The sequence below is a fragment of the Armigeres subalbatus genome, chromosome 1 (assembly GCF_024139115.2).
Source record: "Armigeres subalbatus isolate Guangzhou_Male chromosome 1, GZ_Asu_2, whole genome shotgun sequence".
Taxonomy (NCBI): Eukaryota; Metazoa; Arthropoda; class Insecta; order Diptera; family Culicidae; genus Armigeres; species Armigeres subalbatus.
In genome coordinates, this window is record NC_085139.1 from 8,973,216 (window position 1) to 8,995,496 (window position 22,281).

General features: G+C 38.0%; 1 protein-coding gene across 50 annotated transcripts in view; it reads left to right on the top strand.

Annotated features, from left to right (window-relative positions):
- LOC134221154 (modifier of mdg4-like) overlaps positions 1 to 22,281 on the top strand; it is a 143,221-nt gene that overhangs the window by 31,368 nt on the left and 89,572 nt on the right. The window contains exons 5-6 of one of the 50 annotated variants that reach the window (XM_062700390.1): positions 8,719 to 9,036; positions 9,434 to 9,912. The exons of 29 other annotated variants lie outside the window; for them this stretch is intronic. In XM_062700390.1, coding sequence (XP_062556374.1) covers positions 8,719 to 9,036; positions 9,434 to 9,549 — 434 coding nt within the window. In that variant the 3' untranslated portion in view covers positions 9,550 to 9,912. Of the gene's footprint in view, positions 1 to 4,280; positions 4,862 to 5,422; positions 5,730 to 5,816; positions 6,164 to 6,253; positions 6,796 to 7,360; positions 7,745 to 8,229; positions 8,642 to 8,718; positions 9,037 to 9,433; positions 9,913 to 9,982; positions 10,249 to 10,394; positions 10,786 to 10,878; positions 11,358 to 16,162; positions 16,459 to 17,446; positions 17,800 to 17,887; positions 18,256 to 18,334; positions 18,676 to 18,765; positions 19,051 to 19,120; positions 19,494 to 19,574; positions 20,081 to 20,161; positions 20,620 to 21,079; positions 21,388 to 21,502; positions 21,940 to 22,281 lie in introns of those variants that run through there. 20 more of the 50 variants (XM_062700394.1, XM_062700568.1, XM_062700624.1 and 17 more) reach the window with 20 other exon arrangements.

Sequence of the window (22,281 nt, forward strand, 5' to 3'; positions counted from 1 at the left end):
TTGCGGGTCACCTATAAAAAGTTTATTTCTTGGGTGATCCAACGCCTCTACGAAGGGTAAGACACCCATAAGTTGTCCTTATCCCAGTTTTCGACCACCTATTTTAAAATCTTCATTTCTAGAAAAATAATTGTTGAAAACAGTTCAAGTTCAAGTTTTCCCATACAATTATCAAACAATTATGAAAAACTTGAATTTAAACTGTTTCTAACAACTAGTTTTCGAGAATGAAGATTTTAAAAAAGATGGACGAAAACTGGGTTGAGGGTGATTTCTGGGTGTCTTATCCAACACTTAGTGTAGCTGAAAGAAAATAAGTTGGATGAATTCTAGCCTACATACTAAAGCTGCTGGTTTCAGTTGCGATCCATCTGAGATCAATACAAAAGGCATGTACAATCGAAGCTTTCACTTTTAATAACTTTTTGCTTTTCAACGCAATTTATCCAAACTTTGTGTTATTTGGTATTCCAAAAAGTCGTAAATGCATAGTCATATAAAAATATTACAGAGAACACGTAATAAAGTTTTTTTTGAAAAGTTGTGAAAAATGGATTTCAAAAAGTACCAGGGCCAGTATGCCTCACATTAACCAATGACGTTCCATGGCCCTTCTTTAGTATTTTATCAATCCCATAATAAAAAGGTTACAAATCCTTATGTGCTTGACATTAAAAAACCAACATAAGGCTTGAATTACATTCCAATAGTTTCCATATCATTTGGAAGCAACTGCTGCCGGCTTGCCGGGCTTGTGTCCTGTTGGTAAGGGCATATTGTCCTGCCTACACTGCCTCAAAACCAGTGAAACATATTTTCGAAAAACGTTACATTTTTGAAAATGGAAGCAAATTTATATCATATTAACCACTAAGAAAAGTTATTTTGTTGTCCAACTATCACGATATGAATTGTTGGATATCTAGAGAACATCATCTATTACCGGTATTGCTACCCTGCTTGGATCAAACGTAGTCAATAATCATGTTGTAATTTGGAAGATCTTAACACATATGTAGATATGAGAGATATCGGCACTGTTAAATTAGAGCTGAAAGTAAATTCATAGAGGACATCTATCTTCCGTTCATTCAACTATGTAGGGTAACTGTTCCGTTTTCCATCTCACTGAACATATATTCATCTCATGGCTAAACAGAGAAATACAGCACCAATCTTGTCGCTTATTTTTGCTAACATGCGTGCTCACTGCTAAAAAAATCACAAAAAAACATCAAATTCCTTTTCATTGCTTTGTTTTTGACGGGATGGAAATGGGAGCTATGAGATGAAGTGCTGAACCGTTCCTCTACTTCAACCTAATTCGAATTGGTGATTCTTTTTACATTCAACTATGCATTCGTAGAACCAGAAAAACGTGGAACAACCAGAAAAAGTCAGGTGCCTTTGGTAATATTTGCCTATATGTACAACTTAATTGCATTTTTGTAACATGAAACATGTGGTACAGTTTTGCTTGGTCTACGGTTTTGTTACTGTTCACCAATGATTAGTAAAACTGTCCCTACATAGGGTAGAGAACCATTTGGGCAGCACCCTCTATTCCCGTCCACAACGTTCATTACTCGAGCGCATTACAACCAAATTACTTGTTTTTAGTACATGGTTAGTTTCTGTCGATATCTTGTGATGTACAGAAAATTAAGCCATTTGGTTGTTATCGGTCGAGTTATTAACGTTGCGGACGGGAATAGGGGGTGCTGCCCAAATGGTCTTGCTCCCTATATCCTATTTTACTTAACAGGAATTAGCTAAAAAGTCGAAGGATGATATTTGAAAAAAAAAGAGGAACGGAAAGCATACGGATTTTTTTAAACTCTTAAAAAATTGTAGAAGCAATTTAATTAAAACCGGTTAAGCTTTTTGTCATGACAAATATTTGTCAAGTCAGCCTGATATTCATGTCAATTTTTAATCGGTTTGATAGATGTCCGGATCAACTTGACAAATATTTGTCATGACAAACAGTGGACTGCGGGCTTAAAGTAGTAGTAGATTTTAAAAGCGAGCGGAGGGAAAGGTTTATATCCTTTTGCCAAACTTCCATTTGAAGCGGAAGGAAAGAATATCAGTGTCTAAAAACTGGGAAGAGAGATCAGTGAAATCAATTTACACACTGATGGCTCATAATGATCGGCCGATTTCATTGTAATAAATTGAATTTAACGAGGAACTGATGACTATCGAATTCAAATGTGTTTAAGTAAATATTGTTTCTTATATTTTAGAAGCATTTTAAAATTATTTTCCGTATTTTGGCATAATAAAACTCAATGACGTCACGCACACATTCAACTTTCCTAGATAGCACTGCGTTGTTGTGAAGACGAATTACAGGGAGAACTACTGACAGAGTGGAAGATGAATCAAAAGTTAGTCTTCAATTTTATTAAGTGCTTATGATGTTGAAGAAAATTGTGTTATTGCATTGCTGTGGAATAGTCATTAGATAATAATTGTTTCCGTCTGCTCATGTTCTTGACTCACGACTTTTATAAAGTCGGCATCATTGTGACGCTTTCAAAATAATGAGCTCCATCTATAAACGCTTGCTACACAAAACACGAAGTCGTCTTCGATTATGTTTGTTTGTGAACAAGAAGAGCACAGACGAATGTAAACGTGATGTGACACTGGAAAGGTAATTTTGTTCAAAGATCTTTCGTGGCTCGGAAAATGAATGAAATGTGTGAACATTTTATTGATAATTACGAATATATGCGAGTAAAGCAGACGCTTTGCTGAATGAGTACACCTACTGAGTAGGTTTCATTGATGAATGAAATCCACCAATGCGAAAATCCCGCATTGCGTATCACCAAATTCTTACGGCTATCTGTCTTCCCTGGCAGTGTGGTAAAAGATTATCAGGGGAGGTTGGAATATTTTTTGTTGAATAATTTTAAAAGGCTCTCCCTATGAAACGAGAATTCTGCAAGAAATGGATACGGTCCTTATTGTTCTTACCGTTTGCCAGAATCGTTTTGCCTTTCTCATACAACAAAGTTGTACATGACTTTCATTTTTGTTTGTGCACAAAAGCTTAGAAAAACTATTCATATGTTCAACTTTTATTACGGTCGGGGTTCTGCTAAACCGCATCAAGCTGCTTTTTGATTGACTTGTGATATTTTGTTCGTACAAAGAAAACGGAAATCATTTCTTATCAATTCATACGTACATTAGTTGCAGCTTGTAGGATATCCTTAGTTGTGGGGTTAAGGGATATCCGATACGATTTTGGATCAATTAGGGTAAGACTGAATAATGCGCTTGCCCTTCTTCCTCTTCCCTTTGTCAAAACTCCCCTATATGTGATTTCTAGAAAATTATGCTTATGGACCTATGCTATTTTTTTTAATGCCAAGCAAATAGGGGCTTGTAACCTTTTTATTATAAGATAGATAAAATACAACTGAAGGTATATAAAACGTCTTTGTGGTGGTATACTACATTCAGGTGAGGCGTTTTTCCCATGCACTTGTTGAAACTCATTTTTCATAACTTTTCAAAAAGTTTAATTACGTGTTCTCTGTAACGTTTCGTATGACAACTCACAGGCAATGCATTTACGGCTTTTTGAACTACCAAATAACACGAAGATTGCATAAGTTATGTTGAGGAGTAATGTTTTTTTTAAGTATTACATATTAGAATGTCTTACTTCACGTTAAAACTTGTATGTCAAAATGGGTAATTTTTGTTGGCTATTGGTGTGATTTGGCAGAACCTCGACCATATAGTAATTCTCATCTGATTTTCTCGCAATATAAGTTGCATTCGACAGGAAGCAAATCCTAGTTGATTACTTTTGAATTTGAAAACGATTAATCATTGTGTTTAAAAGTTATAACGAAAATGGTGTTTCGTATCATATAAGGTTGGATTCTTGCCTAAATGCGAGAAAGGCAGCATCCCTACTAGGTACAATAAATTGTTTTTGTTTGTTGTTGCTTACTTTCAATCAATCTGTTGAATTCTTCATGTCTTCAGTACTAAAACGCAGCTAGTAGCGAATTACACCTTTGTCGTTCACAAAAGCGGCGGAACTGCGTGAGTGATCAAGGACCATGCGAGTCCTTGAAGGTTAAGCATATTTGAGATCTTTTTATGCTGGATATTTTCCTTTTTTAGCATTTGACGATCGGAAAAGTTTAGTTTATCTATCACCAGATTTCAAATTATTTTTTCTTCTATCCATTCATTTGACTTGATTCTGTTTCCAAATATGTCTCACCGAGTATATCCTCTCTTTATAGGAAACGGCAAGAATGACAAGCAAATTCCATTCTCCTATAGCGTAAAACCCACCGTTCTTGCCAATTTCTTTGAAAACAGTCATCTGAGACGTGCCGATGATCATTGTGGACCTTGTGCGTCTTCATCTTCTATCAAATTCATTCGCAGCCAAAAGAAAAACGCACAGCTTGTCTACAAGGGTTTCCTGTACAACCGTAAATTGACTCAACGGAACGGAAGTACCACGTGGCGGTGCATCGATTTAGCAAAGCTACACTGCAAAGCGATTTGTGTTACCAAGTTCAATAAACTCATTCGCAGCAAAAGGCAGCATAACCATGCAAACCATGAGAGCAAAATCGAACATCGGCCGCTGTATGACTTCCCGGAGGATTTGGAGGAATATTTTAACATCTATTCCAGAGATCCAATTTCAGCTTCACAGAAGCTCGATGTCATAGACGATGGAACGGATTACAAGCTCGTACTCCGCGATAGTCTTGAGGAACATGAGGCGCCTAACCAGGTTAACGATTTGATTGCAAGTGTAAAAGAGCCGTTTTTTGTTACGCCACAGCTACTCTAGTACTATAAAAGAGAGTTTACATCTACTTCTTGATTTGTTAGAAATGCAAAGACAAAAAAATATTTTCTAATATTCTCATAAGTGACACATAAGTAAATGGACTAACTATTAGCATTAAGAAATATTGTTATCAACTATTATTTCGTATATGTTGTTATTTGCAAAAAAAAATCACTAGTCGAAGAGGAGGTGCTGGATGCTACCAAGTTAATGTTAGTTCCTTAATCATTCAGAATTTCGGAGGTGTGTTTGAAACAAAGACATTATTTACTAGGTAGGAAAATACTCAAGTGGAAAAATGTCGAGGACGACTTGAGAGTGTAAGGCAACTAATTATACTTATCAAACTGGCACAGCAAGTAATGAATACAGGGCAGAAATGCAACTGTTATAATTACATTACCATTAAGGAAATGTCAAATACAGGGCACTCATTAGAATATATTAAATCATCAATACTATATGTGACTTGATATGAGAAAAATAAACCTGAATAAAAAAATGCGTTTCTCTTTAAATTTTAAATTTATGCCTTCCATTGAAAAGGTATATTGAGCAATGCTTATTTTCTTCTAGATTCCAAACCTGAATGTTTGACAGCTGAATACATTCGCAGCAAGAGAGGCAAACCTCTGCTCGTGTACAAAGGCCACCATTACACGCTAAACCGGAGACGAAAACAGCTGGGATACTGGGAGTGTGTTCACTGGCGATCCAAATTGAAAAGTTGCCCCTCCCGTATCGTAACGGATGAAGGGCAGATCAAAAGGGCCACAGGCGAACATGATCACATGCCGCCTGAAATGATCGAATACCTAATAGAAGACTGCAATTCATTTATGAAAGATGAGCTTCGTGAATAAATATTAAACACTCTTTGTAATTGTTGGCTATTTGAATGGTTTCTCCTTGATTATGAGGCTTCATATTTTGTGAACATAAGAGATTTGTTTTCATTTGGTTTTTATAGCTATTCATCCGCTGGACCCGCCATTCAAAGAAGAGCCAAATAGGATGTTATTTGTACGCAGTCGTTGGGGACGAAAGTTGCTGGTCTACGAGAGGTACGCTTTTTTCGCCAATAAACGAATGGAAGCAACGAATACCACATACTGGCGATGTACATTTTCCAGTAATCGAAAGGGTCCAAACCGTTGCTCAGTTCGATGTATAACCAGAGATGATCAGTTAATCAATTTCCACGGGCAGCACAACCATCCGGAAGAAATGGTCAGTTTACAAGGAAGACGCGTATATGAACAATATAGTGTGTATGATCCTTAAAATAACGAAAAATATAATCCGTTTTCAAATCAATGAGAGTCTTTCAATCTAGTACTAGGATTTATTTAAAATATTTGCATGTTGGCTAAAATACTAATGGAGGATTGTCTTGTTTCTTTCAAGATGCTTATTCACAGGAGCTGAAATTTATAAAAAGTCCATGGTCAACGCCATGTCTGGTGATAAATGATTACCTGTACAACTGTCACAGTACCAGAGGAAATAAAGTGTACTGGAGATGTCATAACTACTCCCGCAAAAAGAAAGAGGAACGATGTCGCGCTAGATGCGTCATTGTTAATGGAAGATTGAGTGCCCTGACCGGGACACAGCACAACCACGATCCCCATACGGAAAAGATAGCCAAAATCAGCCGGCGCAACAATATGGTAGATGAAGTACTAGATGCAACCAAAGCAGATCCGCCACCTATCTGTCACACCAGCGATATCTACGGTTCTAGCTTCCTCACTGATGTAGCTACATTAGTGGACACTGGTTCTCCGGATATTGGCCTAATTAAGATCGAAGTACTGCCAAAACTGCAAGACTGTGGGTTATCCGTTGAATTGTAAACATGCTATTCAACGAAATCTTATAATTTTTTTTAACCTCTGAACCGCAATAATACAAATATCAATGTTCGTAAAGCAATCATATATAAATGCGTTCTTTTTATTTCCATGCACCGAGAGAAAATCTGTTTGAGCAGAGTTCCTATTACCGTCTTAAACATTTGTTACTCGGATTAGTTAGCACATATTCTAAGGTTTATTGTGATGTTGAATTAATTTTTGCAGAATGCAAATGATTACATAAATAATGCCTGTGGTAGGAATAACGAATGCTGCCTAATCAGGTCTTCTCCCTATTCCATCAAAGCTAAGTCTAGAAGAATCCCATCCAAGCGCTCTATACAAACTTGATGCCGAAGTTATTAACTCCGAATACAAGTTCTTGCTTGTATACCACCTATTCCAAATATATTGAATTTCCGTGTTTTATACAGAACGGAATTCGGCGAGAATTGTTCACAACTAATTTGATGTCTGTTTATCACCTTGCCGTTGGTGTCGGTAGTAATAGGTCCTTGGATAATTAAATATAACAAACGATTCCCCATAAGCAAGAGTAGGTGTGGTTGGATTTTACACGTAGTACTAGATTAAATAAAGTAAGATAACAGATTTCTAATTCTTATTTGTTTTTTCGATGCCTTTCTGTTTTCAGGACGATCTCGTATTATGTCAACACGTGAATTCCGGTATGATAAACAATACGAACTGATTTACAATCGAAAGGGTGGGCTGAATCTGTGCTATCGTGGTTACATCTATCGCAAAAAGACTCAATTTGCCAACACGCTGAACTGGGTTTGTGCGAATCCCAACTACAACCGGTTCAGTGGCTATTCAGGGGCACAAGGCGGCACGTGTGGAGCCCGGTGCGTTACCAACAAAGAAGGCGGTATAAGGCTGAGCAAGAAAGGCCACAATCATCCTCCGATGTTGAAATACGCTGAAGAAAAGCGCAGCAAACAGCGCGAAGATAACGAAGAATATTTACTCGAAGAATACTTGTAGTAAATAAACATTCTGATGCGGATATTTTTTACATATTGTTATACATTATGCACTATAAGGTTTAATTTCTAAAAAATATTCGTTCAATAGAAATAATCGTATGCATATGCTTATTTTCAGATTCATTCGACCAACTCAAGACTGGAGTTTGGTTGAAAAAACTCTATGAAGTTGTACCAAACCAAAAGGGTGGAAAACATCTATTGTTCAAGAGTTTTGTCTACCGAAAGGAGGCCACATTCAAGACCTCTATTAACTGGGTCTGCAGCCGTAACTCGGTTGGTCGCTGCCAAGCCAGGCTGGTACAAAACATGCTGACCACTGAGCTCAAACTGGGAAAGCATGGTCATAATCATCTGCCATCAGCATAATCTTTTGAACAGATAGTTCATAATAAAAAGACAATAAAAAACAATTTTAATGTTGATACAATTTTTCGGTATATTGAGAAAACCTTGTACTTAATTTTTTTTGTTCACTGAATAATCTTGTTTTATTTTTTCTTGCAAAATACAGAAAATGACTCTGAGAACATAGCCGTCTTTACCAGGACTATGCGAGGTAAGCAACAGCTGCTTTACCTTGGTCAGCCGTTCGTTTTTGAGAAGCTGGTGGTAATAAAAAACTCCACCCCGAAGAAAATCTGGCGCTGCAATCAATGGTGGAATCAAAGATGTCGCGCTCGGGTCTTTACCATTGATAATGAAATCACTCCACTGAATCGCTACCACACTCATTCGGATATCGTTAAGCGAAAGCAACGAGATACGAAGAAGAAATCGACCATTGTTGTGACGAACGTGCCCAGCGGTCAATCTAATAAACCGGTAAAAAAGCAGGTCGCTGAATATGTGGTTAAGGTTAATGTGTAAAAATATGTTTATTCGGCTAATTATCAGAATTTGAAATAAATTACTTTACATCACAATACGGACATTGGTCTATTCTCTAGTTGACTAGGCTTGAATTGGCGAGATCATCTGCTGACGTTTTGTTCAATATCAGTTTCAGAAACAGAAATGTTGCGTTGTAAATATGAAGCCATTCAGTCGAATTCGGAAGTACCGCCGGATCAGCGTAAGATTCTCAAGCGGTCGGCCACAGAAGCTGCACCGAGTATAGTTCCTCTTCATAACGGTAGTAATACGTACATATCTACCAAGGATCTCGTCAATATCTACACTCCAAAGGCAGCGCTGTATACTGCGCGGCTAATTGACGTCATCTTTGGCAGGGACAATTTGATACATGCCTGCCTGAACCGGACGGAGCATTCTGGCGATCTGGTACCACTGGACAAGGATAAACTCGCATCGGTTATAGGTATGTAATCGATTGTCTCACGTTTTAGGATCTTGAACATATCTGGACGATTGAGCTGAAAGGCGATTCTGTCCCAACTATTTTTATATAAGAAATTTTTGTTGTTAGTACTGCTGTGACACCACATTTAATGCATCTAATACGATTGTGGTTATTCTTCGCCATGTTTTTACTTGATGCAAATATTCTTAAATAACGCACGAAACGAGCAATATCACGTGATGTAGTATGACGTTTCATGTCAATATGTTCTGTATCACGTGATAAATCTTGTAGGCTAAGCCTATTAGTTTGCAATAAATATGGTGTTTCCACGTGTGTGCTTGCAAATTTTAAGTTAAATAATATAAATAAAATTAGAAATATTTACATCAAGTTTTTTTTTTATATATTTCAGTGCATGTGGTGAATGTTTTCAGGAAACAAAACGTTGAAATATCAGAACCATTAGTGCAGGGATACATACGCAATCGATTGTGTTATCTACAAAGTTCCAGGAAGTTTAAGAAATAGTATTTTTTTCATTTAAAATAAATAAAAGTAATGATTTTTTTTGATAATTTTGCATTTGTTCATTGTTTCTTTAGAGAACAAGTAAATTAAGGATCCCATCTTAAATAACTGAAATAACAAAAAGCTGACCTGAGTTCTAACTTCATTCACAACGAAAACAAAAAACGAAAAAGTCATTTGTTGATAGTTTATTAAGCGAACTGATGAGCGGCAATAATTGCTGTGCATTTTTGCACAATAGTAAATGAAATATGACATTTGAATTTCGCCAGTATCATTATTTTACCGAAGAATCTAGTACTGCACAAACTCAAGTGTACCATCACAAATATGCTAAATAAAGATTTATTTAACAAAACGAAAATTACTTTGCGTTCTCTACACTCAAAGCATGCGGAATGGTTTTTAATGAACAACGATGTCTACATTTCAGAAATATATTTCACCAAATCAAGTCGTGGTCGCCCTGCGATCATTATCGACGGCGTTAAGTACTTGTTCATGTCGGAAAACCACAAACGGGTGGTTTGGCGGTGCTCATCGATGGCCACCAGCAAACTTAAGTGTCCGGCCCGGATATTGCAGTACAAGAATCCCGAACGCTTTGTCATTCATCGGGAAAAACATGTCCATGCACCCCTGAAGCGTCATAAGGTGGCCTTCTACGCGCAGGAAATTTTCGCAGTTGTGGATTGAGATGTACGTGCGAATATCACAACATTTTGGTCTTTCGATAATAAATTTCTTTGTTTTAAAAATTTATGTTTCCTTTCATCAAAGTATTATTTGATTTCAAAATGAATCAAATGTGAACATTTTTTACTAATCGTAATATTTTTTCGTAGAATATCAGCAACATCTACCTGTGTCGAACATTGATGAACAGGTGCTCACCTACCGAAGCAGTCAGAAGGGTCGGCTCCAGTTGGCCTACGGTGGGTTCTACTACGTCAAGGAAAAAACTGTGAAACAGAAGGAATACTGGCGCTGCATCTACTACACCACCAAAATAAAGTGCCATGGTCGGTTACACACCTTGAACGGAGAAATAGATCACAGCACGCCCCACAACCACGTGGCGAAAGAGTTCAAACGATCGGACTATGGTCGTCTATCGGAAATAATTATATCTCCGAATACTTCAGCATCTACTGCATCCCTGCCGATACATTCGATTCATGTTGAAAGTGTAGCTAAATTAGAATCTTTTTAAAATATAGCTGCTAATAATAATAATCTTTTGGTGCAATAAATCATAATAGTAAAAATGAACGTAATCAAATCAAATTAGCAAAGTTATAATTTTTTTTCACTTGATTCCATTTCTAGGTACGGCAACGATGGCGGTCATCGAAGCGTTAGATGCTCCACCGATTGAGTTTACCCGAACGCAACGGGGGCGAACAATGCTCATCTACGACGGCTACAAGTACGTGGAAAACCGGCAAAGCAATAAAAATATCTTCTGGCGCTGCTCGAAGTATGTGAAGTTTGGCTGCCGGGCTACCTGTGTAACGTCCAAGAATCCAAACGAATGCCCAATTCGGCTGGCGGGTAGCGCCCATTCGCACGGGCCCGAGAAAGTGTTGGATAGTGACAAAGTGGAAATCGCCGATGGGACGGACATGCACTTTCGGTTGATGCATTTGTTCTAGATTTCGTCCGGGACAATGAACAGAGTGAATATTGGGTTTCATAAAGTCGATGGCAAAACGTTGTCATGATTGAAAAAATGCGAAATTGATTCTAATCATAAATAGATTTTGGTACATGCGAATGGTCGTGAACCAACCAGCAGTTTAATATAATGGAAATTGACTTTGCATCGACTGTCCTATCTGAGTAGTTGGAAGAAAGATGTCTGGTCCGAGAGCCAGAAAGTATTCTAGTCGTTTGAAAAAGGTTTTCGAGCCTCTTTGAAAGGTGGCCTCTGAGCCGTTTGGAAGAAGGATCCCGAGCTTTTTTTCCTTGCCTCTTGGAAGGAGGCTTGCGCATTTCTCGAAACAAGGTTTTTGAATTTCTTGAAAGGAGGCTTTTTAGCCTCTTGAAAGGATGCTTCCAAACCTTTTGAAATAGGACCTTTGGAAAGAGCCTCTAAGTCACTTGAAAGGAGATTTCCGAAGCTCTTGAAAGAAGGCTTCCGAACCTCTTGAAAGGAGGTTTCCGAGCCTCTGGATAAAAGCCTTCCGTGCCTTTTGAAAGGAGGCTTCCGAGGCTCTTCAAAAAGGCTTTCAAGCTTCTTGAAAGGCCGTTTGAAGACAGGATTTTCAGTCTCTTAAAAGAAGGCTTTCCAGCCTCTTGAAAAGAGGCTTCAGATCCTCTTGATAGTAGGCTTACGAGCCGCATTGAAGGAGGCTTCCAAGCCTTCTGCTACGGAGCTATTCAGCTTTTCGGAACGTCCTTCAAGTCTCTCAAATGCTTCTGAACATTTAGATTCTAGATTCAGAGATCCAGAAGCATATTCGTATCGTATTAAGCCGAAACAAATATAAAAAATGTCTTTCTTTCCCTTCGGATTTGTTTGCCCCAAAATAAAAATTTGAGGAGACAACAAAAAAATTGCGGAAAATTTTGAGGATTCTCAAAACATTATTTAACAAATCCGAGAGATAAGAAAATTATTTTGAGCTTTTTAGTGGAATGTTTTCACCTGTCATAAGACGAGTTTATACAATCCCATTGAATTCCACCACTTAATTGTATCTTGACAGATACGTATTTCGACCTCAAAAGTAAGGCCGTCTTCAGTGTCTCGTACTTGACTCGACTTGTTCGAGTCCCATAGAAGGGAAAGTGGTTATCTATACATATTCACATATGAGTTTTCATAATATTTATATAGTTTTTGTCTCGATTAAATAAATTACTAGGAGAGATCGACTATGATGGTGATATTTGAGGTTATGGCTTTCAGTCTTCTTATGCTCAAAAACGGGTTTTACGTTTTTATCCGAAGTTTCGGTTACATATATTGTACCTTTATCAAGGAGTTAACTAAGTCCCGTTTTATTGTTACATTTTCTTAGCATAGAATGTTTTGTCACAACTTTATGTTAAATCGCCCCCTCTATTTTTCGGTAGGGGCTGCGAAATTTGAATTTATCCGGGCACCAGGAACTATCGTGTAGTACTTTTTAGCGCCACTTCTATTCTGACTTAGTTAACTCCTTGATAAAGGTACAATATATGTAACCGAAACGTCGGATAAAAACGTAAAACCCGTTTTTGAGCATAAGAAGACTGGAGCATAAGAAGACTGGTTTCCGGGGGCACACCACTCGATACGGAGGCGACGCACAACTGTCATTTTTGTTGATTTAGCTTTGCTGCGTGAAATAATAAAAATGGCAGTTGTGCGTTGCTTCCGTATCGAGTGGTGTGCCCCCGAAAACGCGAGCACTTTGAAACTTGGATTCCGTGAGGAGTGACCTTATTTTTTTTTGCAATTCTTTATTATAATAATACATAGTTTACAGTTCTTCTTTGAGTGATAAAACGGCCTACTTTTCCATACCAACGAAATGGATGCTTTAGAACGAACATTATGCAACTCAGATGAGTTGCATAAAATCCATTATAGCACTCATTTGGGTGCTATAATAAAAAACCAACATCAGAACAGTTTAAAAAAATACGGAACACACCCTCGTAACACTTTTTGTATGAAAGGTTTAATTTTTTGTATGAATCGTAACGCTCGTCTTGACCCCCTCCCTCCCCCTTCGGCGCTACGTAATTTGTGAAAGGCCGCTAATTACATGACTACATTTTGCTGAATTAGCTTGGATTAGTGTTCAAATAGTGCATTCTCTGCGTCTTGTAATGAATGAAATAGTTTGATGGAAAAATTTTGAATTCGATTTTTTTATGCCTAATGTCTTAAAAATGCATGAAACGTAGATATCTGATGCCACCTCGAAAAAAGAATTATTAAAAAAATTACTTTTTGGGATATATGAAAATTGACTTTTTTAATTTCATCAACGGGTAGAGCTCAAAAGTTTCATCTCCTCGGAAAAAGTCCCTATGCAAAATTTAAGCTCAATCGGACTTCGTTGAGTGTTTGAACAAAGCGGTCCAAGGTTGACTGTTTTGAACACACAAAAATTCCCAAGGAGGAGAAAAGTGGTGCATGCGAAAAAATTTCGAAATCGAAATTTTTGTTTTTTCGTGCCAAATGTCTTAGAAATGCATGAAACGTCGAGATCTGGTGTTACCATTAAAAAAAAAATGACAGCCTTAGAAATTTTTTGAGACTTTCGAAATATTTTTATTGATGCTTATGATATGTATAAGATAAAACTTATACATTGCATTAGCCACAGACATTTGGCATCAAACAAAAATTCGATTCCCAAAAATTTTCAAAGTCCCAAAGTAAATTATTTTCAATTTTTTTTTCGAGCTTTCACCAGATCTCGACGTTTCATGCATTTCTAAGACATTTGCAATAAAAAAATCCATTTTGAAAAAAATCAGTCCCAAAAATTTTCTAAGCCTCAAAAAGTCATTTTTTCCAAAAAAAAAAGCTTATCGAGATAACACCACATCTCGACGCTTAATGCATTTCTAAAACATTTGGCATCAAAAACAATTTGATTTGGAATTTTTTTTTGTACCCCTACCTTTGGCAAATTTCCGTGTTTCCCATATACACTCCATTGACATCCTATTACCCACAGGTTGAGAACAGCTGAATTTGATGATTGGATAACGGATCAATAAACTTTCCAATCTAGTGAGTAATTAACATTGAAACAATCTCACTTAATTAATCCATTTCAAGATAAGGGGATTGTTCATGAATTCTATGAAAATGGGTGTTGTCGAGCTTCGACGTCGGTAATCGGTCGTATCGGTGGCAGAAATTCATTCAACAGTATTTCCACTTTCCAGACGGCATTCTCATGACGGTTCAGCGATCACTTCGATTATTTGTCATCATAAGATATCGATTTGACAGTGACAATGAGAAGCGCAAAACGCGATAAAATCCCAAACACATTCGTTTCACGCATGGCTTACTAGTTTTTTTTTCGGATTGTAATGGCCGTTGGTGCTACTAGACACCAACAAGTCCCTTGCTTAGACACCAACAAGTCTCATGCTCCGACACCAACAAGTCCCATGTCTAGACACCAACAAGTTTCATGCTTAGACACCAACAAGTTTCATGCTTAGACACCAACAAGTCTCATGCTTAGACACCAAACAGTCTCATGCTTAGACACCAACAAGTCTCATGCTCCGACACCAACAAGTCTCATGCTTAGACACCAACAAGTCTCATGCTTAGACACCAACAAGTCTCATGCTTAGACACCAACATGTCTCATGCTTAGACACCAACAAGTCTCATGCTTAGACACCAACAAGTCTCATGCTTAGACACCAACAAGTCTCATGCTCCGACACCAACAAGTCTCATGCTTAGACACCAACAAGTCTAATGCTTCGATACCAACAAGTCTCATGCTCCGACACCAACAAGTCTCATGCTCCGACACCAACAAGTCTCATGCTTCGACACCAACAAGTCTCATGCTCCGACACCAACAAGTCTCATGTCTAGACACCAACAAGCTTAATGCTTCGACACCAACAAGTCTCATGCTTAGACACCAAACAGTCTCATGCTTAGACACCAACAAGTCTCATGCTCCGACACCAACAAGTCTCATGCTTAGACACCAACAAGTCTCATGCTTAGACACCAACAAGTCTCATGCTTAGACACCAACAAGTCTCATGCTTAGACACCAACAAGTCTCATGCTTAGACACCAACATGTCTCATGCTTAGACACCAACAAGTCTCATGCTTAGACACCAACATGTCTCATGCTTAGATACCAACATGTCTCATGCTTAGACACCAACAAGTCTCATGCTTCGACACCAACAAGTCTCATGCTCCGACACCAACAAGTCTCATGTCTAGACACCAACAAGTCTCATGCTTAGACACCAACAAGTCTCATGCTTAGGTATCAACAAGTCTCATGCTCCGACACCAACAAGTCTCATGCTTAGACACCAACAAGTCTCTTGATTAGACACCAACAAGTCTCATGCTTAGACACCAACAAGTCTCATGCTTAGACACCAACAAAACCCAGCTAAAAACCTACAGCCACAGGAATTCGGCAGCGACAGTGGAGGTGGTTCGGTCACACTCTGCACAGATGCATATTTTAAACGAATCAATTGTTTGAGTAACTGCATATATGTATCCATTTTACACAATTTCGAGAACAGCTAAGCCTTTTTCACGAAAGAGGTTTATACAAAGCGTAGAGGCAGAACGATTTGTTACCTTATCATGTTGTGGTTGGCAACAATTGTTTGTTGCAGCGCTGCAGATATTGTTTTATGTCGCGCCTTGTATTTTCCAAGGCTTTTTACGGTTGATGCATCCACCTAATCCATAAAAAAGTTTGAGGTGCTAAATTCGTAGTGCAAAATATTAGAGATCTATATCACACTTAATTTTAATATCAACGAATAATAAATACCAGTTGAACAGTGTTTATTTGTGTTTCATTTAAAAAAAATATACATTTACAGTTTGGGTCAGCCGTAGTTCCACACTAATCGCCTTATCCGTTTTATAGAACTCTTCGCAAACGCATACTTTGGAAAAACGCGCCGTGGCCAACAAATGCTACTGCACGACGATTACAGTTATGTTCGCGAAAAGCAAAAGCTGAACACCACCAATTGGAAGTGCTCTTGGCACGTGAAGTTTCGTTGCAAGGCACGGGCAGTTACGAAAGAAATTGATGGGCAGCATTATGTAAGAATTACGTGCGACTTGCACACGCACCCGCCGCATGTCGCGTCCAAATCAAACCAACATTCGAAGCGGGATTACGAGAAGAGTGCTGCTCTGTGATAGGGAAGCGGTACTAGATTATGTAGGTATACTCGACGTGTTACGCATGATATGTTTCAAATACAGTTATTTGCAATACAGTGACTATAATAACAGTGTCGTCAAGTGTCAGAATTGGAACAGAATCGTCTGTCAGTTCCATACAAATGCGCGTTCCAAACGAGCAGGAGACCTGTCAAACGTGGCACATGACGTTACTCTTCTTATAGGACTCTAATTTGCAAGAATAATTGTGACTGCTCACAAAATCATTTAAAATGATATTTAACTTGTTAAAGACTACATTAAAAATAAATTAAACAAAAAATAAGAAATAGAAAGATAAAATGAACTAGATCGGATTTTCTAATAACAATTACCTTAAAAAAGCACTTTTAACGACGTGACAGTCGTGACGTGAGATGAATCGGTTTTATCTATTCTCACATAACTATTTTTTTAAGTGTAGAAATTAAGAGTTCCAAATAATATAAATATGCGCGATTAATTTAGGCTTCTTCAATGAAACAATGAGATTTAAATTTAGGTACTTATTTTTTGTTATTAATGTTCTGCATGAGGATTTTTTTTTTAATTTGTTTAAATTTTATATAAGTTTAATAACGATGAATGATGAAAAAAAAAACTATTTTATATAATTGTTCAAAATTGAAGAAAACTGTTGTTTTGCGTTATTTTTCTTAAGACTATAAATAATTAACAATTTTAGTAGATCCATATTGAAAGATTAAACTAGGATGCTTTAGTTCTAAAATATTAAGAGTTTGGTGATATTCCATATCTTTCCTGACATCAATCAATTTCTTTGTTTACAGATGACCAACCAACAATGGCGGCAAGCTTTCCCAATTTACTAATTATTATGACTCATTGATTTGTAAACTATACTCAATTAAATGTTGAAAACAATAAAGTTGTTTTACATCATGGAAAAAATCTTTATGCAGCTTGGTTGCTCTACTACTTCATTATCTTACGCTTATATTGTTTGTTCCTTTTCCAGAAGACAGTCAAGGTTTCTCCGAGCGAGCTGTGTACGAATTCTCTTCCCGGGGAACGCAATGTCTGGTCTACGATGGATTTTTCTACAGCAAGAACAAAACCAACGACGGTGGCATCCGAGTGAACTGGAAGTGTCGTTACTACCAGCGTTTTAAGTGCAAGGCCCGAGCGCTGACCAAAACTATCAACGGATGTGACTATGTCCGGGTGTCCAGTACGGAGCACACGCACATGCGCGAGATTTACTGCAAAGATTTGCGACGAAAACGGCGCAAAATAAATAAATTTGATCCTGTAGTTTTTAATTGCTAGCATTATGCTCCTTAATTTTTAAATAAATGTTTTAATTCAGGATTTTCTGTTTATTATTCTGGATGCGCGCATTTTATGTGTTTGATCAATATACACACAATTCTTAATCTATCATTTTGACTGCTTTCAGGGGAAGACAGCAAAATTCATGACTTGGAGTTGGCGCAGTTTAGAACAACCCAGCGTGGCCGTCCGCTGCTCATACACCAGAATTATACATACGTACGAAACGGAGAATTTGGCAACACCATAAACTGGCGCTGTTCCGCATACCGACGGCAAAAATGTAAAGCCAAGGCGATCACAGTCAAGCACAACGGAGAGGAGTACGTGAAACTATCACATGCCGACCACAGTCATTCTCCCAAAGATAGCAGCAATCAAAATGATTCGGAGTGGAAGCAAACATATTATTTGCATACGGAAGAAGGCGATAATGAAATGATGATGACATACTTTTTGAAAAATTAAAATACATTATTCGAAACGATAAGAAAATTGCTTTTTTTAAAAATGGTTTGTTAATTGTTCTAGTACTACGCTTTATTCTTACACAATCTCATTGTGTCTTTAACAGGCAACGTTATCTATGTTGTATCAAAACGCGGCACCAAACATCTATTTCACGATGGAAACACGTACACTCCGAACGAGCGACCCTATCCAGGGCAGCGGTCCAGAACTTGGAAGTGCACGTTGTACTACCGACTGAAATGCAAAGCACGCATAGCTACCAGCGAAGGTGGCGGACTACCCAAGTTGCGTGTGGTGGTTGCTGAACACACCCACGAGAAACTGTTTCCACATTTGAGCACGAAATTTCGCCATCTCTTTTAATTTTAAGAACACATCTAGTCAAATGATCTCACTTATTTATTAAAGTTTCTTGAAAAATAAATGTTCGTGTGCTTTAAAGGATTGGATTTTTTTTATCTGTTGTTTACCATTGCATATAAAATAATAAAAATATATAAATTTAAAATTCTAATGCATTAAATTTATTTGTAGGCTCGAACGACGACTGCAATCCAACTGAAGGGATTCGTTTTATTAATTATACGATCAATAACAAAATGGTAACAAAACTCTTCTATCGAGGTTATTTGTTTTACCGCAGTAAACGGGCTAATCAGGCCTCCTACTGGGTGTGTGACAATATGAAGCGAAACAACTGTCGGGCGAAAATCACTGTATTCGGTGATCAAAACTATTACAAAGTGACAAATTCATGGCACACGCATGATCCTAAACTTCCAAATAATTGATGACAATAAATTGTATCTCCCATCAAAACTAGTTCTTCTGTTTTCGTTATTTTTAATTATTTCTGTCATCAGCTGGTAATTACTTTTCTATTTTTCAGATATTATCTGTGTACCACCAGCTTCGTTAGTGGCCACCATAAAACCAGAAATTGATGTAGTACCAGAACAGTATCTGGTTAAACTGGAACAGGAAATTCACATTTCAACCGTGGTCGGTCAACGAGGCAAAACTAAGCTATTAATAGAAGGGTACACGTACATTGTTAACAAAAAGAGCAACGGGAAACTGTACTGGGGTTGTGCAAAAGCTGTACCCTTCCGTTGTCGCGCCAGATTGATAACGGATAACTGCAACTTCTATGATGTAACGTTCAAAAATCTCATCCACAACCATTTACCGGATGAAACCAAACCACGATAGTTTTCCTAGTATTAGTGTGAGAATAAATAAAGCAAACGTGTACAAATATACATGCTTTGGTGTTTCGTGCAGTACTAGATCTTCAGCCTAGCCATATTGTATTCACTAATATGAGTTCAAATTATTTCCAGTGAAGAAATCTCGCTTTCCGGGATTGCTGAACCTGTCGTCGTGGATATTTACCCCTGGTCAGCGAGGCAAACCAAAACTGGTGATCGAACGCAATTCCTTCTTCCGAACCAAGGGCGATAGCCTACGCTCGTACTGGTCGTGCTCGTCGTATAAATCTAAAAAATGCAAATGCAAGGTGGTTACCCACCGTGATAGTTTGGTCGTAAAGTACACCCACAAGAGCCACACTCATCCGGATGAGTTCAACGATGAAACGAAAATCAATCGCATCGACTTTGACATCAATGAGTTCTATCTGCATCCCGTAGCCGGCGCAGCTTACGATGTGAAGAAGGAAGCATCATGATCTTTCTAGTTGAAAGTCTCGTGACCATTTGGAAGGAATCAAATCGGTCCCAATAAGGCGAATAAATTGTGTAAAAAAATTGTGAAAAATTTTCGGATAGCTTCCGAAAATCACATGGATTTTATTTATTTTGAAATATATCAAAATTGAATATCGAAATGATTGTGTTTTTTTTTTGCTTTCTCCTCTGTGCTTGCAGTGAAAATATGATGCAACTAACGACGCGTTGTTTTTTTTTAGAAAAAAATAAATACGGAGCTCAGTTTGAGTTCAGAGGCAAAGAAGTCATGCTTGCACCCAGTAAATACGGCTTCCCAAAGCTACTCCTGGATGGATATGTGTACCTGCGGAACGTTGAAAAAAGCAGGAAAATTTACTGGGTGTGTGAACGTGCGAGAAAATTCAAATGTAAAGCCAGGGCCGTCACATACCAAGGCACATCAAGGATCACGGTCAACGAATTCAACCACAACCATGAGCCAGGATGTTGATCTGTGACAAGATAAAATATGTGTCAGGTGATAAGATTAATTTCACATATTGTATGGCACGAATACGGATCATAAACTATTTTTAATTTCCTTATAAATCCTATTATACAGGGAATGTTCATCCCTTGTTATTACGGTTAAATATGTAAGCCATGTGACTATAATAGAACCAATCAAGTAATAAAAATAATAAAGTTTGTAAACTTATTCATTTCAATTATGTAGAATTTATTATCAGATTGTTCACAAAAAAATCTCTAATTGATCATTGATTTTTACTTCCAGATCCACAAAGACAGTTCAAAGAACTTGTATTCGTGAGTGGAGTCAGGGGAACACCGAAATTGATCGTGGATGGGTATTCGTTCCTTCGAAACAAAGGAAACTTCCAAACAACTTACTGGCGTTGTTCGAAGCTTCGATCACTGGGCTGTAAGGCCAAAGTGGTGACATCTCGATACGATAACAAAGTATCGGTGACCAACCCGTTTCATTGCCACATGCCTGACTATCAACAATATGTGTGAATTTATAGTGGAATAAATATTTTTTCTTTATGCCAAAAGCTGATTCGGTTTAATGCTCCGTCCTTGCTCTAACGAAAAAAAAAGTAGTACTAGAACATCTAAAATTGTTTATTTCACATAATTCATTTCTTCTCGTTCAGATTATTGGGTGACTCTTCTCGCGGATAAACAGGCAGTAAACTTCACGTACGTCACCGGTCAGCGTGGTAAACCGAAAATATTGTTCGACAACCATACCTACATTTGTTCGAAGCATTTGAAAAATCGAAAATACTGGACATGCGGCAAACAGCGCTCGCAATCATGCCGTGCACGATTAATCACGGACTCGGACACCACGATGTTACTTGCGCGTCATATCGAACACAACCATCCTCCCGATTTGGACATCCACAGAAAAACGGTGCTGTACAGTCATAAATTTAAATAAAGTATTGAAAAAGGCTGATTAATGTCGTGTATCGGAATACACAAGGAAAGAAACAGAATAATTAGCGCACGTGTGTCATTTGAAAAATTTCGTATTCTAGTACGCTGTTCTAATATTCTAATACCGTTTTCAGACCTTCATCCGTTCATTGAGTTCGCGCTTTCGGCCACCCCTTCTCCGATATCGTTGAAATCACCGTCGCCGCTCCTTACTGTCGGTCGACCGACCAAATCGAGGCGTCAACCGAAGGCCAAATCGCTCGTTTTGGACGACCAACCGTTGGTGCTGTACGCATCACAGCGGGGGAAGCATCTGCTGGTGCTCGATAACTATACGTTCTCGAAGAACAACTCTGTGGGTGGTACGACCTACTGGGCTTGCCGGGTCGTTACCAACCACGTCACTTGCAGGGCCCGAGTGAGTACCACACGCAAGCACAACGGCATGTTCCGCGTCGTTATGAGCAATGTGGTGCATAATCATCTGCCGAAGATGTCACGTAAAATGTGTGTTCAGTCGGACGATGACCCCAATGTGTTTTATATTAAAAGTTGAATAAACTCGGCTGAGGTTGTTAAGTTTGACTTAGTTTGTCTTGTTTCATATTAATATTGACTTTTTTCCTGTTCGGTTATGCCACTGCGACCAATTATCAGATCAATTGTAACATTAATTATATATTGATTACGTGAAACGAAGGTTTATTTCATTTCAGAACACCAACTTTACGAAACAGTAATTTCAATATGATTGAGTGCATTTTCTTCACTTTTCTTTTTAGCTGATGCGTTACTTGTTTTCAATATTACCAATGGTACCTTGTTATTACGCGTTGCAAGAACAATATGTATTAGTGAAAAATTCAATACGTCTGGAATATATTACGGTCCGAGCGCGCATTTAATTATGTTT